At 35.6% G+C, this 20166-nt stretch overlaps 1 protein-coding gene across 1 annotated transcript in view; it reads left to right on the top strand.

Annotated features, from left to right (window-relative positions):
• Positions 1-20166, top strand: part of VWA8 (von Willebrand factor A domain containing 8) — a 179006-nt gene that overhangs the window by 12899 nt on the left and 145941 nt on the right. Inside the window, exons 3-4 of the mRNA XM_079301747.1 lie at positions 8868-8998; positions 11069-11179. Coding sequence (XP_079157873.1) covers positions 8868-8998; positions 11069-11179 — 242 coding nt within the window. The remainder of the gene's footprint in view (positions 1-8867; positions 8999-11068; positions 11180-20166) is intronic.

Genomic DNA, 20166 nt, shown 5'->3' with positions numbered 1-20166 from the left:
AAAGGGCATGCAAGTCTTATACTACTGTTTACACTGGGAAAAGCACTGAGAACACCCAGTGACAGTCATTGCACAATTCTACAGGTGGAAATTGGGTGTACTCATTGACTTCAAGTGGATTTACTTTCTTCATTCTATGGCATTTTGAATCAAGAAAACTCCTAGGGTACTGGTCTTTTTGTTTGTTTGGTTTTGTTTATTTTTTAAAAGGATGGCATTGATAATATCAACAATAGACTTCCCACTGCACAGCTGGCAATATAAAAAGTTTACATTGTTTTCTTAGGCAGTAGTGTTGCGGTTCATGAGACAGGCTTTAGGTGGTCCTGCTTGAGCAGGAAGGTTGGACAAACTGGCACCAAGAGGTCCTTTCCAACCACAACCATTCTGTGATTCTGTGATTCCCGATTTTGTAATAACTGGGGTAGTAGACTGTTAGTATTGCCATGTTTAGATAATTGTTTCTTACCTCTATTTTGTCACACAACATTTCATGTGAAATACTTTCCCTTGGAGTCGTATAGCAGAAATGCAGGATCATAGAACACTTTTGGTTGGAAGGGGACCTTTAAAGGTCATTTAGTCCAACCCCCCCCCTGCAAAGAGCAGGGACATCTTCAGCTTCAAGTTTTTGAAGGGGACAATATTAAAAGGAAGATTTTGTTTGCTTTGACTATATGACTGGTGTGAAATCTGCTAGTAGTCTGGTGGCCCAGAACACTGATCTGCATCTGGACTGTGGGCTGCTGAAGTCTCATAACTCTGCAAGCATCACACTTTCTCTTTCCTACCAGGTGATCTAAGGTACCAAAAATTCCCAGTGCCCTGTGCCAACCCTTGTTACAGAGTAGCGCATGAGGAAAGGGTTTCTGTTTTAGGCAGTAATGACGCTTCCCATTCCTCGTGAGTTCCCTGGGAATGCAGCCAAACAGTTGAGAAATGTTGCAGAGTATTATTACTTTTTACAGCTCCTTAAATAATAGATTTTTGCTTTTCACCCTTTATTTTGTATGCCTCTTTTCTCATGTTGATCATCAAGGACATCAGTTGTCTATGCTAATCTGTTTTACTTATAATTCTGTTAGATTGATTTGCTTTCTTGTTTTCTGTGCTGTGCCCAATGTGTTAATTATAACAATGCTTTACCAATCACTATTATATATTTTGTTCAACCTGCACTCTTCACCAAGTTAAATGTTAGCTCTAAGTTAATTTTAACTGCATCTTTTTTCAATTTTTTGGACTGAGAATGTAAGAGAATTATGAAAGTGTTTGGTAGAATCATAGGAGAGATTTTTCTGTTTAATGACTATAAGAAGGAAAAAGTGCTTGAAAACTGATAGTGAAGGTTATTAAGCAAGTAACTGTATGGAATGAGATCTTAGCTAAAATTTGATACCAGGTAATAATAATGTTATTGTTGCTAACATAAGTCTGATACCAAGTAACAGCAACATTTATTAGAACATATGTATTATTAGTAGTTTCTATCTTTTTTCTAATTTTTAATAATCATGATTGAAAGGAGCCTGTGTCATGCTCGGGATACTGTTGCTCATTAGTAGTGATGTACTGAAAGAAGGCTTGCTTAAGTTACAAAATTTTGCTTGTAAACATAAGTATCAAATGAGTTAAAATTAAGTAAGGTAGAGTACTAATGTATTTCATAGCAGAAAATCTATTTCAAATACTTGAGTGCAGTTTCTTTGTATATTTAGACTTAGGAATTTTTTTTTTTTTTATCCCAAGTTCTTTGATTGTCTTACTATGAAGAACAAAGATATATTTGTGTAATGAAGTAGATTGTATTGACTTCATGTTGATTATCATCTTGTTGTGAGATATTTAGAATGTATGTGCATTACTTAACATATGTTTGAGTACTTGTCTTTTTCCTGGGTGAATGACTGCTGTAGATACAAGTTGTTTTGGTGTAAACCAAATGAAAGTAATTGTATGTTTATACTAATTTATAAACTAAAACATCATATATTTTAAAATTTACTTTAGTAATTAATACTAAATTTAAGTGAAAAATGTACTTACCTGATTTCTTTTACACTAAGACTAGAAATAATTAGATAATTTGCTTAAGTGGGAAATATCCCTGAGAAAGTCTCTTACATTGCAATGTTTGTAGTGGAGTAAGAACTAGTAGGAGGGAATTGAAGCAATTGCAGTTCATTTACTAGTAGTGCATATGATATTGTTTTCTAGCTATTTGTCTAAAGTAGAATGTTTCTGCTTTAATTTTTCTGCCAGATAAGAACCATGTTAAAACATGATGATGTTGAAAGTTCATATCTATAATTTGCAGCAAATTTTAGGTATATTATAACATACTCTAAACTTAGCATTGTTTTGTAGGCTTAAAAGTAGCCTTAAGAATATGGAAAAAATCATAACACAGTAAAGAATGTAAATGTATTAAGTACCTACAAAACTTTACATATGTCCTTTTGTAACATAATTAATACCAAAATACTTCTTTGTGGTAGCAAATTTGATTGATTTTAACTCCTTTATTGCACCTTATTACATTTCACAGAAATGGATAGGATAGGATAGGTATTGCTGCTTGCCCCATGTTTCCATGTCTTTGCTTTTCAGGATTTTTGATAGGTCCCTAGCAAGTTCTCTATGAAATGCTCCATTCTGTATGTTAATGTGAAATATTAATTTGTTTTGCTGTTGTTGGCAAATAGCTTTTTCTTGAAAGACGATAATTGAAGGTACATCAAATTGGGGTTCTTTTTGTAAGTGACAAGTAAAAATGAGTCATGCATGAGGGAATTTTATTAATGGGATTTCTGTCAGAACTGTGTCTGACACATTTTAGAAAGAGGGCACTTATTTTTGCACTGCTTGTTCTTTTATCAGTAAAAATTAGCCCTACATTTTAAAGTCTCACTATGTCTGAAAACACGATTGTTTCTTTAATTATAGTTTGGAGAAACTTTGTATGATGGCAAATCCTCAATAGGGCAGGAAAAGGGATGTTCTTCTGTGACAGAACTTTGCTGCTCTGTGAAGATGCAAGTGCATTTGAGAGACTTTACATGAAAATGCTTTGAATTGTGGATGATTAATTTGAAACAGTGTCATTTTTGCCTCAATCTGAGCACCCCCTCCAGTGTGTGATCAGAAGTGACATGTGTAACAAAGGTCTAACTGATGGATTTTGTTCGTTTTTTTTCAGTTGAAATCTATGAAACAGTCATTATTGTGAGGAATTAAAACAGTTTGTGCATGTAATAATCTGTATGTCCTCACAGGATGGTATGTGGACATACCAGGATGCTGGGACTAGTGTATGTTCAGTTTTTGCTCTAAGTAGGCTCAGATTTTCACTGGAATGCATGCTTGTTCTTTTTTGTGTTAACTTTACATCTGAGTGTCAGGAGTGCAACATCTTCTAGACAGGTTATATTGCAGGATGACTGTAATTTCATGCTAACAAATACTTCAGTCATTACATTTCTTCATTCCTAGCCTCAGGGAAGGTGTTTGCAGTCAGAGATCATGATAATTTCAACAGTTTGAGTTTTCATGTGGGCTTCCAACTGTTCTGCTATTTGGGTGTTACCACCTCATCCAGAATCTGAAACAGTGGGCTATTTGTCAGTAGAGCTCTGGAAGTTTTACATCGTTATCCCCATTTTGTCTGTACTGAGTGTGAGGCACAGGCACACATGGGGTCATGGAAACCTACAGAGAAGGTCTGGATGGAGCTCAGGCAGTTGTCTGCACTGTTCTTTGTGCTTCAAAGCAAGGTCAGCTGAATCCAAACCACTCCTGAGAGATGTTCATTCTCCTTGTTCTTAAAATGTGCTTGTGATGTAGATTTCAGAGCTTCACTGCACACTTTGTCCCAGTAATTAAGGATTCTTTCATGATGCAAGCTTATCAGAATGCTTCATTTAAGAATTTTGGGCATACTTTTAGCTGCCAGGTTTATTCTATCTAGCATAATCTTGAAGCAGAGAACTTTTTTCCTTCATGGTGGTTCTGTCTTGCATATTGGAAAACAGTTATTTCTGTTCTATGCTCAATTCAAATGTCTTATGATAATTTTTCTTGTTTTTTATTCCAGGTTCTCTCATACTTTTGGTGCTCAAAAGCAGACACAGTGTGTACCTCCCACTAGAGTCTAAGCTCTGGATAACTGTTCTGATTCTGTAATTTTTGGAGTAGTACGTCCAGTTAGGAATAGTTTCATTTATTCCATGTTGTGTCACAGGGAGAAAGTTAGTCTTTAGAATCCCATTCAGGGTTTCTTCCAGAAAGCTATTTGGTTTTACATGTTTCCTTTATATTATGTTTTAATTTCTACTCACATGGAGAAATATGATTTATCTGTGTAGAACTAACACCTTCCTGTGAAGTAATCAACTCAGAGGAATTGATAATTGAGTTTATGCTCTCATCCAAGAAGTAACTTCCCCCTTCCTAAGCCCCTGCAAGAACTTGCAACTTGTTTCCTTAACACCGCAGGACCAAAAATTTTTGGAATGAAGAGTATTCCCATGAAAAATTTATGAGGAAAAATAGTATTTCAGTGTGAAGCTGTCTGTGATTTAACCACATTATGAGACTGAAAACACTTTGGGTTCTGTGCATCATCATAAAATGGGAAGAGCAGCAATATTTTATTTGCTAAATGGCAGCAGCTGAACACAGACCACATACGAGTGCCTCCCTCTCCACCTTGGCTGTGCTGCCTCCTTCACCCTCTCCTGGCCAACTCACTCTCTTTCCTCATTGTCCCCCAGCCTGAACAAACAGTGAAGTAAGTCTCAGTGAACTCATTTAAAAAGTAAAATAGCAATTCCCTTTTTGAAATGTATTTATGTTTTTAGACAAAGACCACCTTCCTTGTCCCTTCTCCCTTAGCTGTGTTTCACAGCTGCTGCTCCCTGTGTTGGAGGTACTGTTCACAGCCATGGACAGCTCCATCTGAATACCCCTCAGTATTCAGATGGAAGGCACATCTTGTTCCTGTCATTAACTTTTAGCTGTCCTGAAACCAGGAGTCATTTTTGGATTCTGAGCATGCCATGTAGTGAAGGTTCAGGGTATGCAGAGGTCTTTTCCTGCAGAAATTATGTATATTGATGTCTTCTAGGTGCCTGTTGGTTATTATGTGATTGAACAGAGTCATACAGGGACAGGAGTTTTGCTGTATTTTGTACTGCATCTAGAATAGGTATTCTTGGGAATCAATTTACCTGTCTGAACAGTGGTAAGAGTTACACGTCTCCTTCATTTATAGGATTTCTTCTGTAGATGGGACACAAGGACTTGACAGCAGATACTGTCTGGTATCTCAAATGAGTCTTATGGCTTCAGTGATTGTGTCAAGAATTCAAGTATGAGTGAACTGGAATATTTCTGAGGCTAGCATAGCCATTTCAGTCTTGGCTTTATCAAAAGCTGATTTGTGGATCAAACAAGAACATCTGCTGCATTTGCTTCAAAATCTATCTAAAACATTTTCTACTTTTCTTATTTGGGGATTTCTCAGCTGCTCACTTTACAGAATGTTTGTGCATATTCTGCTAGGTGCTGTTCTACTTACCACTTATTATGAATCAATAGAATGCAGTTTCTTTTGCTGTCTGTCCTTGGAACACAGGAATTGCAAATTGTAACACCAACTACTCTCCTGCATGTGCCAGATGGTGTCTTAGAGAATACACTGCAGAGGCTTGCTATGCACCATTCTGCAGATTAGGAATATAGGGCCTTCTATTTAACTGCTGCAAATCAGCAGAATGCCACTAAACAGATTGTGCAATCCCAGTTTGCATTAGATGCTATCTGATTCATCAGGTAATTAATAAAAATTGCTGTAATATACTTGCTGATGCTTTCCTCAGTGAATTTGACCTGTCTTCTAAATGTCATAGAAAATTATTAAAAGCCTTGCAATGCAAAGAACACAGTACAAGTAGTCTAGAATTATATAAATGATATACAAGATACTGAGTATGTGTGTCTGAGTTTGCTTTTGAAAAGCATACTGTGCCTTGGAAACTTTGCAGCACAGATTGCACATACAAGAAAATGATACATTCTAATTTTAAAAAGACAACTGGGCAGGTCAAGTAGGTTTAGTATCTAAACAATGTACAGATATTACATGTTAGAACTGAAGGAACTGACAAGTGGAAGCTGCTCTCTTGACAGTTCACCTTAGGGAATGCTAGCTTAGAATTGTTGGCATCATTTGTAACAGGCTTCCTTTGAGTGAGTTTGCAGATGTCAATGACCTACTTTGTGATTGAAAACATGTATTATAATTGATCTACCTGTCATCACTGTGAGGAGAAAGATGTGACTGGGGAAGCAAGTCCTGTTTTTTTCTACGAAATGTATCAATAAGGAATTGTCTTTTGTGATATTTTCTCAAAAAAAGCAGGAAATTCTCAGACAGTAAGTTGTATTTTTTATATTGCTATCAAAAACTACATTTGGACTGTTTAAGCACAATGATGATAATATAAGGGTCCTTAAATTCCTTAAGGTTTTCATGGGGATCACGTTCTAAGATCTTACGGTTTTTTGAATGCAGTACACTAGTGTTCTCTTTTACATGATAGTTTTTCTTGTAGATTCTGCTGAACATTCTAAAGTTGTGTTGCTATTTATGGTACTATTTTGAAGTGTGAACCAAGTTTTTTCTTGAGACCATCCTAAAAATGAAAAAGATAGCTGTACATATTAATGAGAATTATGCCAGAGGCATTTGTAGTCAGGCTGTGTCAAAGCTGGTTTTGCTGTGCTTCTAGTGCATGCATTTTGACATGAAAGAGTTCCAAGCTTATGTTTCCACTGCAAGCAAAGTACTTTTTCTTTTGAGAACAGCTATTGTATCGTACATTAGAGGTGGGTACTTGGCTTCATCCAGATAGAAGTAATAGTGAATATGAGGTCTGCCCTAAAATTTTAATTGTGCCTTGAAGATAATACTTTTTCTTTGTATTATGGTTTTCAAATTTCCATATCTGTCCAGAAGCAAAGTTTGGACACAGCAGTATGTGATCTATTACCCTTTATTTCCCAAAGAATATATCTAGTAGGAACTTCCTTAATTGCCTTGAAAATCTTATCAAAAGGAGTATGTTATTCCCTGTGAGGAACTGATTTGCACTTGGTCAGCTGTGTGTGGTACATATGCATTGCTTTTGAGCTACAGTACTTCATCAGGGAAGAAGAAAACATTTTACATTAATGTGATCTCACTGCACCATATATGAAAGCTAATCCTAATGACAGTTGTTCCGAAAACAAAACTAGACAATAAGGCAAACCTGAAATGCTTGTTTACAATTGATCTAATAATCCTAATGCATAGATTACTCACCTGCATGTGTACATTGCTTCTGTTCACATTGGTAGTAAGGGTGTTTTAAATTTCTGTCAAAGTAGATGATTTCAAATGGATTCCCTGAATGCTAGACTGAAGACCAAAACCTTCAGTTAGTTTTCCTTAAAATTTTCATTAATTTCCCTTTATGCTTGAAAAATCTTCCTTGATTCTCACACAGTCGTTTAATGCTGTTTCTGTGGTCTTACAAAAATGGATTTTAATTCTTGCTTGCAGAGATTCAGCAATGAGCTGGAACCCCCTCAGAACTGAGCGGCCCTTTTGCCTGTGCCCTGCACATTCTGGTTCCCCTGTATCAGATGTAATACCAGGGCTTGTTTTTGTAAATGTTGACTTGTAATTGCACGTAGTTATCACTGAAAAAATGATAAATAACCAAGTATTAGATTGGAGATTGCATGGCCTCTTGCTCCTTTCTTTCTGTAATTCAGCATCCCAGTCACTGCCCTTGAGCCTCCAGCTTCAAACCTCATCATTGGCCTTGTCAGACTGTTCTGAAAGCAACCATATACATACATGCATCCATAAATCTCCCTTCTGATTTGCTTGTTTGCCTTCTCCTCCTGAACAAGTGCTTTTTGCTTGTGGCTGAGAAAGAGCCAGGCTTTTCTGGGGGATTATGTGGAGGACTTTTCTGGGGACAGGGTGTTGTAGGGCAATGAGTGTGATGTATGGCTCCTTCAGTGTGCTGTTTCTGTATGATGCTTTCCAGTGCTGCCAACATTTGTACACATGTGGCAGATGTTTTAGTTTCATTATCATCAGGTTATTGTTTTTTAAATTAATGTATATGATGTTTCTTAATAGAAGTAAACAGATCTGCTTTGATTTGTTTTATTATGATAATTTTGGAAGCTGTATGGTATAAATGTAGTGATAGGGCAAAGTTTGGATTTCCTTGATCATTTAATTTTGTGGTTTATTGTGTCAAAATATAAACAAAAATGCAGTTGTCTTTTAAAAAAGTAACAAATTAATTTTGTCCCTGGACACTAATCTTAGTCTGGTGCAATCAGAGATTTGGGATTTCTTTGAGCTTCACAATTCACAGAAGCATTGGGATACAGGCTGGATAAATATTTTAAAAATTATATTTTGTGAATATATTATGTGAATGTATAATGTATTTATGTTGTATTAACCAATGCTGGAGAGTTCACTCAACATTGAGTAATAGAAACCAATCTTTATGCTGATCAGTTTAATGTGAAATAAAAATCTGAAACTTTTTTTCTGGTTCATGTTGGCTGTTGTTTTTTTTTGAAGGATGAAGCTGTGCACAGACAAATGCAATGGGTAAGACAGGTGTATAAACTTTTATACATAAGTTAAGTGGTCTGTGTGGAATTCTCTGCTTTTCAGCTGTCCAGATTAGGGCAGTACATCTTCATGGATTTTAATTTTGCAGATAAGCTCAAAGAAGGTATCTAACACTTTCCAATATTTAATAACTTGTTCTTTTCTTTGTGTTTCATAGTGACAGAGTCTCTGGCCCAGTCTGTAGTTCACCATTTAAGATGGATAATGCAGAAAGATCTTCTTGGCCAAGATGTTTTTCTTATTGGGCCTCCTGGGCCTCTCCGGCGATCTATTGCCATGCAGTATCTGGTGAGTATGTTGCTTTAAGTGTGTTGGAGATATTGTTATTAATGTCAGTCATTCTTATACTAGACAAATGATAAAAGGTAGAAAAAGTCCTGGAAGGCAAGCTACTTAGGAAGTAAATCAGTTTTTTCATAAATGTACTTTCCAAAGCTCACTTTTTGTTATAGACAAATAAAGACAAGACATTTTAATACATGTTTTTCTGCTTAAACTCCAGGGGAAATAAAAAGAGTTGGAAAACTGTGTTACCATATGCTATCACAAATGGAGAAACAGTTTGTTCTCGGCATTATGTGTGTTAGAAGATTAAGATATCTGCCTAGTGCTACAGACAACAAATCGTTTTTGCTTCATTACATAAAAAAAAAGAGATGAAGGAAAGGACTTGGGAGAGAAGTGTTCTGACTAACATTTGGGAACAGTTATTCTGAGTGTTGTATGATCCTCTCTTGTAATGTGGGAAGGACGTGCCTACAGCCATCTGCATAAACCAAGGCAGCACCATGTACAAAATTTCACGTTTAGAAAGTCAGTGCCCTTAAATGATCAGGAGATGGGGGTTGTCTGCCCCAAAAAGTGATGTGGGTAGGATTTGGTCTGCCATGAGCTCTTATCTGGGATCTGACTGAGCAGAGGGATCATAAATGGAGGCATATAAACAGTTAGTAAAAGTAAAGATCAGACATTCCTTTAAAAAATCAAAATGTACTAATTCAAAGGCTAGCTCTCTGAGGTAAAGCATAGAGGAGAAAGCTTCTAGAACTTTGTGAAGGAGAGAAATGGTTTTTTAATTCAGTAAACCAGATGTGCTGCTTTACAGTTTGATGCATTCCTTAAAATAAATGGCAAGAGTTTGGTATAACCTGAAAAGAGGACTTGGGAAAGCACCTGATATCCAGGCAGAGGATATAGAATGTGCCTGATTTATGCCACATACTGTATGTGCTTCAGACCTATTAGAAAGTTGCAGCTTACTGGTTCAATGCCAAAAAATTATGTGAAGGCTGGTCTTTCCAGCCTTCTGTGGTGCCTTGAGTGAAAATATATAAGCCTGGAAAACTTCTATTTGCTGTTTCTAAAAGTTGCTATATATTCCTACACAAAACTAATTGTTGAAAAACACTCTTCTTCCCCTTTCAATGAAAAGAAAGTGCAGCTATATCTACCTGCAACATAAAGGAATTGGTGGATTTGTAATCCAATAGGCACTGCAAAATTGGAAAGGAAATAGTTTTAATTGAATTTTATATTTTTGCTTTATATTTTTCATACAACTGTAGTTGAAAGCTGCCTGTTAAGAGAGGTCTGCTAAATGAATGACATCTTTAATTGAGGAGTAAGGGCTAAGAGCATTTCATTACAAATCTGTTTCCTAGACAGAATACATGATAAACCAGATATGGAAATAGCGGAAATATCTCTTTAAAATACAAAGGAATTATTTCTATTCCTTTAAGATAGCAAATTCTAAGTATTTCTTATACTGATGCAAAATAAGGAAAACAATAACCTGAGGGTTCTTCTTTTTTAAATAGTCTATAGTTATACAGATGCAGAGTGCATTTCATGACAGCCAAGGAGGAGAGGGTAAGTATAATATAGTTCATCAGTGTACTGACAGGGCATGTGCAGGCAATAATCACAGCTGCATCACAGTATAGGTGTTACTGAATTGTGAGAATCGAACGTTTCAATCTTTTACAGAAAACTTCTGATTTTTGTTTGTGATTTGTAGATGCTGGCTCTTTTTCAGAGTCTGGAACCAGAAGATTAACCCACAGCATGTTACAGATGTTCAATGGAAAGAGTATATAGCTGGTTATTAAGTTTTTAAAATAGGTTTGGGGAAAATAAAAGTTTATTGAGCAGGAATTCAAGCAATTTTGTTTGAGGCAGAACACACTGTTAGCATTTTAAAAATAAGAGATATTAGATTTTGTTCGGAGTTATTTCAGATCACTGTGCTGCTGCCTAGAGCTTTTTTGTACAATTATACCATTAGGTGCATTTTTAAAGTTGAGTCACTTGGGTTATAGTGTTATTTTTGCAATAACTTCAGGCTGTTGTCCACAGGAGCTGACAAAGCGGGAGGTTGAGTATATTGCACTGTCGAGGGACACCACAGAAACTGACCTCAAACAGCGACGAGAGATCCGAGATGGCAGTGCTTTTTATCTTGACCAGGCAAGTTGCAGTCACACACCACCTAGTTGTTACTCACAAGTTGTTTGAAGTCGTGATTTATGTTATGAAAAATCAGTATGTGGATTGGCATGTTTCTAATCCAAGCAGAAAGTCTTTTGCACAATGATCTCGTTATTATCATAAATGTTATCTTTACCCAAATCTAAGATTACTCTGTCTCTTAAGAGTACTACAGGGTTGATTTAGACAGACCATTTTTGATAAGAGTAAGATCCATTCTGTGCAAGATCAGCACTACTCTTGCTATTTCTCTTCCTCAACACTTGCAGCACATTAGAAGTATTCCTTAAATTAATTTTATAATCTAGTTTAATTGTAAAAGCATCTAGTTCATGTGTTTTATGACTGCTCTGTGTTGTGAAACCCAAGCACAGTAAAGGGACACAACTGGGAGATTTGATTTGAAACCTCACTGCTGATCTGGAATAAAATAAAGATTTAAACACTCCTGCCATCCATCTTGCCCCAGACCAGTAGCTTATTTAGCACAGACATAGACTGACTGTGGTTAGGTAAGATTTCTCTTCAAAAATTATCAGTGGCATGTTTCCTTTCTGATTGTGCAGGTAAAATACACATTTTATACAAACTTCATGTGAAATGTCTGTTTACTTAGATACCTAAAATTTTTACAGAAGTTAGATTTCTAGTTAGGTAGGATGAGTGAGTTCTTGTATGAACTTAAAGGAGTTATGTAAAAGAGTTTTCAATTGATGATGCTGTAGAGGTTAATATCACCATCATACAGGCGAATGGAAAGCTTTGTTCTCTCTTTTAGAGAAACATTTTTCCTTTCTTTTTTTTCCCTTAAATTCCAAATGATCTCTTTTAGCTTCCAAACTTTCAAGAAACCTTTAAATAGTTTTTTTGAAAACACAATAAATGACTTTCAGCAGTGGAAGATCATCAGAATGAAGAATTAACAGTTAATCTAAATATATTTTATTTTAGTTACTTCTAGGACTTCAAATGAATTCATGCTTATCTGGAAATTCGAGGATTGCACAATAGGAGATAATTTGAAGCACTGTACTGTGTATTAGGGCTGTAAATGGCTTCTCATTTACCAGAGGATAAGGCATTTGTGCAGCCTGTGGGATTAACTCATGGACTAATGTCAGCTCCACACCTGTCTGCTGTTATGGACAGTCTTATCCTCACACTAGCTACAGGATAGTCAAGGTAATTGACCCATGGTGTAAGAGCATTAGTTAACTAACATTTGTAAGAGCCCCTGTACTGAGGACTGTGAGAAGCTCACCAAGATGTGTGATGGTCTGTTACCTCTGTATTTGTATGTAGACATTTATCCCAGTGTAAGTATGAGACAGCTTCACGTTGTATAATCTATTTTGAGTCATCTCACTCCAGCATGAACACTCTGGGAAGATTTGCTTCTTAAAATCAAGGTCTAAGATGACCACCTTTCTCAGTGAGTTAGAAATTTTCAGTTGAAAGGTTTTTGCTAAATCCAGCAAAGTAGTACTTGAGACCAAGACTTTAGCAAGATAACAAAATGCTAAAATCAGTCAGAAGCATTTGCGTCTTTCCTGAGCTCATGTTTTACTCATCGTATTTATAACCAATGTATGTTTAAGCTCTGAATGGAACTTAGAAAAATACATACTTGGTATTTTGATGAACACTTTTAAAATACTGGGAACGTGAAAGATGAATCATGAAACATGAATAGATAGTGATGTTGCAGATGAAGTTTTCTCATCCTGCATTTTAGTTAAAGATGCATAAATATGGTACATAGTGATGTTTAAAACCATCATAGATCTAATTATTCCATTCTATTATTGAGCTATAAAGTTTTACAGATTACACTGGTGCTTGAATTTCAGTGAGTTCATTTAATGATTTTGAGGTTTGCAGGTGCTGTACTAATTCAGAGCATTACAGAAGCCAGAAACTACTCTTCTTTAAACTACAGACCATTGACTGAGAAAGGTATTGGTATGAAGCCTTACAAAATATTCCCTAAGGACCTTGGATTGCTACAGCAGGCATAGCTGTAGAGAAGGGGAATTCATGTGATGGACTGAAGACAGTAAACTCTGCTTTTAAGATTTTTGTACTATTTCCTTTCCTGTAGAATCTCATGCTTGCTCTTCATGTCTCCCAAGAGAATACAGGAGGGCTTGCAAGTCTTGTTTCCTGAACATCCCGTGTCTGAATTCTATGGGTTCACTTGTTGTTTCAGATATAGGAGGCTCTTTGTAAGCAAGTCTTAATATAATAATAATGTAGTTATTTTACACTTTGAATAATATACTGTAACAAAACCTGGCATCTTGTGACCAGAAAAAAACTTTAATTTAGTGGATCATCAGGTTTGCAGACACAGAAAGGTTTGCAAAGTTGTCTCGGAGTGATTGTTAAGATGTTATAGTTGTTTATAGCTCTACATTTAATAGTGACTGATTAAATGCTGTAAATTATTATCTCAGAGGTTTCAAAACATCTGCTATATTTTAATATGAAGTTGCAGATTGCAGTTACTTATTTAAAGTATATTTGACAGGTTGTTGTTTAGAAGCAGTTGTTGAAATTCCATATTGAAATATATATTGAAGGGCCAGCATATAAAATATTCTTGCATATCAGCATTTCTTAGTACTAGAGTGAATCAAGTGGGGGGATTGGAGTTAGGTAGTTAGAATAGTTATCTGATGAAGGCTGAAAAAAGGTGTTTATTTACCTCAGAACTAGATAATTAAATAAAGGTAAATATTGAATTATCAAATTCACTGACAATTGAAATACTGTAAAATAAAGAACTTAAGATGAGATAATGGTGAATTATTTGTTTTGATTCATGTACTGACAACAGAAAATTCTGTTTTCTTGTCTTTACTTTGGGCCATTAATTTTGGCTTTCAGCTGTTAATTCACTGTTAAAATCCTCAAAAATGTCATTATTGCTGTTACTGAGCTAATTAGGTAACCTCTTGGTTTTATTCTCTGATTTATTGCTTGGGTTAATTATATTTTATATCAAGTAATCAGTTAGAATTACTTTATGTTGCATAAATATTCAAATGGCACCTTCATATTTTACTTTTATTGATACAAGAGCTTGTCTTGCATATTAGTTTTCTGCTTCTATAACTGACAGTTGAGCTGTCAACTTCATTGAACCAGTAAGAATATTCTAATATCCTATTGTATTTCCAAAACTTAAGGAATTAGATTTGATTTTTTTGTCTTTTTTTTTTTTTCTCCATTTCTGATGTAATTTTTATTTTGTGTGTACGGCTACATAAGTCACATCTCTGGTTTAAACTCATATTGCTACATCCTCTTACGTTAATAATTATTTAATATAATGGGACTTCTAAGGAAATCTTACATTAATTTGATGTAGCAGGTGAATTTGGGAGAGCAGCCAAGCCATTTTGTTAGTGCTTGAGAGGTGTATTGCTCCAGGATTGTGTTGCACACCACGTTGTCCAGAATGCCCGTTTTTGTTTACCCTTTATCTTCCAGCATGTGCATTAAATGAAGGAAACTTCCCAAACACAAACCATGCAATAAAGTGTACAGTCTTTTCTGCTCAAGACAAATTAACTGAGGCTGGAATAAGTAGAAAGATGTCATATGGTTATGTGCTGAAAAATTGAAAATACAATGTCATGTTTTTGAAGATTTTCTGGTTAAGCTGCATCCACTGAGTGTATATAAATTTATCTCTGTCATTTCTATCTGTACAAAATTAGACTGTTTGCAGTGTCTTTGAACTATGTGAACATACTCGTTTTAATACCATACTTTTACATCCCTGGCTGCATCAGCATCATCAGTTATACAATGGTAAAATGTGAAATTGATTGTCAAGATACTAGAAGAATAATCTTCTGACATGACTTGAAACACTTCATGTAGTAAACAATCAAACACTGAGTGACAGAAATGACAGCTTGAACTATTCTGTCTGTTAAATGAACATAACATGAAATCCCCTGGAGTAGCACTACCCAGACTTGAGTTTGGCTTCTTTTAATAAAAGAAGATTAGAAAGGGGATTATAAAATAAAACATGAGATTATTTGAATGAAATTGTAATTGTCTTGAAGTGTGAGATTACAATATTTGATTGTGTGTGTGTATACACTTTGTATGTTTGTGTATAAAAATAAAAAGCTTTCTATATCTTCCTAAAGAGAGGTGTAAGAATGATTCAGTTTTTAACAAAAATTAACCTCTGAGTGGAAATTGTGTGATTCTGTGATTTATTAACTTACTGCCTTGGAGGTGACTGTGGGTTTTTGATGTGCCAGTAAGTTAGCCACAGCCACATTGTCACAAAGTGTAACTCCATGGACTGACTAACAGGGCAGTATCTGTGTACCTAGAACAAGAAATGAGATGGTGTAGTCTGTAGAAAGAAGAGACAAACAATGCCCTCCAAAAGTGTGGCTGTTGCTATTCATTTTCTTATTTTCTCCAACACTGAAAATGAAGAGGGAAATATTAGGTAGAAATGAACAGTATTTGGATGAAATTAATCTTTGTTGATGTTGACATAATGTATCTTTTATCTAAACTAAAAATGCATGTTAAGGACCCCTATATGGTAGCCTCTTAACTTGTAGAACTGATTTTGGTATAATCATTTGCAATATTTAATTCTTGCTTCTTAAAGTGTCAGCATTTAACTGCATTTGTTAGGCAGCTCAGACTCTTATCTTATTTTGATATACAGGGCATATAGATGAATGTCTGTGATGCAATGTGAGGAGTATTAGGATCATGTATTTATAATTCCTTATAAAAAATGTGAGATTCTTTTGTCTTATGATTTTTTTTTCTTACATGTATTTTCTATTCCCTTTTCAGCTGTTATTTACTACTATGGGGGAAGGAGCAATCATAATATCCATAGGCAATATGGTCTTGATGGATGGTGCTCTGAGTCAAACTGATTTAAAAGTGATAACTAACTTAATAATTTTTAGATATCTATCAAGTATTTAATTTAATTTTCCTACTCATCAGGAAGAAAAAATTTTAATTGCCCTTCTCCCTCCTTCCTGTACAGAAGATAAACCTTGCCTAGGTTTATTTCTCTGTAGGCATTTTTGCTAATAATCTGTTAAGAACCTCAGTTTGCTTTCTGTTGGGCCTGGGTTCTGCCATGAGGCAAAATGTTTCACGTGTCTGATGTAACTGTGCTCTCAAACTAAGATACTTGGTGTAAAGCAGCTAAAATGGCTGGACCCTGCCAAGGTTGGGCCATAATTTCTTGTAAATACAATTTGCAGGCACTGTTGCAAAAACACCTGGCTGTCATGTTAGGGTAAGGGGTAATAGAATTAAAAACAGATCACTTGATGTGTGGTACTTCAAAAATGAAAAAAAATTTCTGGAGGAAGGTGAAATCAGTGAGTGAGGAAGCAAAAATTAATGACTGAAATGAAGGACTGTTCCAGTTCTTGCCACATTTATATATTTATGCTCTCATCATATGTTGATTCACTTCCTAAGATATATTTTTCCAGATGAGTTTTCTGATTTGAAACTCAAATAAATTCGGGAGTTTATTTCTTTAGCTGCTTTTCATTCTGTGCCATGGTATAGCATCATGAAATAGATGCTCACCAGTTCAGGCCATTCATCCTCACTGAAACACTAACTACTGCAGACAGCTGGATTCTTTCTTTGGATACTAGCTAGCCTGGCTGACAGTACTCTGGTGTACTGCAATTTTTCTGTCTTTTGTGGGATTTTAAATAAAAAAGGGAGGTTATAACAGCATCTGCTCTGTAATTTTGCTAAACTCACAGGAGAAAAATAGCTATAAAAATACCCAGAAAACACTTGATTAACTCAGTGGGGAGGTAGGCTGAATAGTGAAGATGTAGCCTCCTGCTCCATTACAGAGGAGAAAAAGGTTGAATTAGTTCTTAAGTTACCTTTTTAATTTTGACTAATCTTGTTAGTTACTATTGCATTGATTTTCATTAAATATGAACATCTCATTTGGAATATGGTTAACTCAGTATATTTGTGGCCTAAGTTGAAAAATGTAAAACTGTAGCTAATCATCATCTACAAAGTGAAAAATTTTGTAACAAGAGATAGAATACACAGTTTTGGTGAATGTTAGGCCTGTTTGTCCTCTCCTTTTGGAATGGCATTATACATTCATAACTTTTTTATTAAATACATTTTATTTTAAACAACTATCATATTATTTCTAAAATATTTAAGGAAATAGATAACATTAAGTTTTCATTAAAAGGTGACACTTTAGCTTTTAAAGTGGCTGAATGTGGCTTTAGTAGACTTTTATCTTGCTACACAGTTTTTGCTGATACTTTTATTTTGGAGAAAGCCTGTTCTCATATTCAGTCATTTACTGGCAGTCCTTGTCAACTGTGGAAGTCCCAGATGACTGAAAGTTGGCAGATGTGACAACTATCTCAAAGAACAGTTAGAGCAAATTTGTTATTGTAGGATTCTATTACTTCAGTCCAGTAAGCAGTTGTCTGTTTTAGTGTGGTACAACCAGTTTCTACTTTGTTCAGTTCATAAGGGAAAACAACAGCTGGGGAATTAAGATGCCTTAAAGCTGAATAAATACATTGAAATATAGTCTTCAGTAGAGACATACCATTAGATGTGTCTTTTACACATATCTTGAAAATCTGACAAAGTAGTTTCCCCAGGAGGAGACAGTAAAACCTCCTAATATTCCATTCTGCTTCTCTGTCATTTCTTCTGTTTTCTTTTACTTGTTGGATAGTTCTAGCAATTTAAAATTTAAAGGTTCAATTAATTGTATTGGACTCAAGGAAACAAATTCAGATACCAATTTTTCTGAGTTTTGTGATACTTGTTATCTTGATAGTTTGCAGGGATTCAAATCTCATCTATGGAAGACAGACTATACCATGTATTTAGTAGTTCGAATTTTGTCAGCCTGCTTCAGCCAGTCAGTGTTGTGTTAGCTCAAAACCAGCACAAGTTTTGTGTTGTCTTTACCAGATAGTTGTTCAGGATCTCTTTTCATCGTAAGTGACATCTGGACATTACATTGTTGTGATGTTTGAGATGAGTGAAATGAGTGGAAAGAATTGGGTGGATGAGTTTGTGCAGGATATTGTGTGGGTGGTGGGAACAAGATACTGCATTGGAGGAGACATCTGAAATGTAGGCTGGTGATGTAGAGAATCCTTTCCTCATTAGTTCTCATGTTCACTGAGTTGCTTGTACTGTTGCTTTTCTACATTATGGTTGCTGTGCTTGGGATGTCATGATAAGGATCTAGTTTTCAGAGCAGGGGCAAGTCATCATCTAAAAAACCGTAAAATGTACCTTGATGTAGCTCCTGTAACAGACACTGTTATTGATTAGTGTTGAGCAACTTCTAGCCTTTTAATTATAAAACAGTTCTGAAATTTAGCCTGTTCATCATATTCTGAATGATGTCAAGATTAGAAAAAAGTCCATTGGAGTTCCCCAAGAACCTTTCTCATGGATTTCAGGACAATCAGAATTTTCTGGTATGGAATAAGCATTTTCCTGTGAGAAAAGAACTACCACTTGTGTTCTGGTATGTGAAAACTATACTGTTAAAATTATTGCGGCTTTACAAACTATTTTGGTAAGCTGTATAAAAATGTCTTCTTTCTCCAATGTTTTTGCACTTCAGCGTGTGCATTGTGGTGAGCCTTTTTCTGTCCTTCTTCCTGTTCTGACACTATATAACTTCATCCATATGCTTATACACTGTGATTTATGTCAAAATTGGGGCTTATAGCTTCCTGCATTTGTCATATTTTGCACTGTTCACCATGGTTCAGCTACAGGAAACTCAGTGAAAGGCTGCCTAGGGATGTCTTGTTCCTAAGGTGCTTTTGCCTTTAAAGATTTTTTTTTTTTTTGTAGGTGCAGTGTGAAACCATTGTAAGCATTCTGTGTAATGTATTTGTTGCATAAAGCCACTACAATGTAAGCAGTGCTGTGGGAAATGTTTCTGATAGCTGCAGGTATTCCCTGGAGCAGGTATCCAGGTTACCATCCTTCCAGAGCTCTGGGAGCACAGGTGGGAGGCAGCAGCATCTGTCCTCTGATGAGCAAAATAGTCCCTATGCTGCAGCGACAATAAATCTGAAAGTAAACGTTTATCAAATCCTTGGACTTTTAGCAGGAATTAATATGTTTAATGTCAGATTCAGTGACAAGATTACATGATATAAACCCCCCTGTCAAATTTGTGGTTTATGTTAGACAGAGTGAACAAAACTAATGACAGAGGGGGTCAGTGCAACTCTCTCTGGTTCTTATTACAGTATTATCAAGATTTGTTTCTTTGAAGCATTTTTAAAAATTATTTTCAGTGACAGATTGCGAATTTACTTTCTTTCCTCTGAGTTTTAAAATGCATTTTAGCTGCCATACCAATCCATCAATACACAGCTAAAACTGATGTTTTCAGAGGATGCCTTGTGGTACACCTAGCTCATTGGAAAAACTTAGTACTCATTACCAGCCAGAATGCAGAAATGGCATAATTCAGCAAGAGATATTTCAGCTGTTCTGATCTTAAAAAAGACTTTATGCTACTTTACACAAGAACTTCAGAGGCAGATGAAGTGTGCACTTACTTCATTGTATTCTAGAGAACAATTTCCAGTATTCAGATATGCTTTGAAGATGGAAGAAAGCACATCAGAAGTAAGTTAGTGCCCAGGAGGTGGTGGTGGTGGTGGTATCATTATTATGAGGTGGTTTTGATTAGGAAATAACCCATGGTTGTGCATTCAACCTTTCCTGAATCTGATTGTAAAAGGTGCATATAGGTAGGCAAAGAGCATTTGAAATTTTATTTTCTTGAGAAACAGAATTTTGAATAAAGACTTCAAACAGTTTCCAAGGTCTGTACTTTTAAAATTTTGGTCGTATGCTGATGATCGACAATCAGCACAATGTCTGTAGTAAGCAGCTTCTCAGGA

The sequence above is a fragment of the Erithacus rubecula genome, assembly GCF_903797595.1.
Source record: "Erithacus rubecula genome assembly, chromosome: 1".
NCBI classification, from domain to species: domain Eukaryota; kingdom Metazoa; phylum Chordata; class Aves; order Passeriformes; family Muscicapidae; genus Erithacus; species Erithacus rubecula.
Note: the sequence above shows the minus strand (reverse complement) of the source record. Positions and strands in the feature narration are given on the sequence as shown.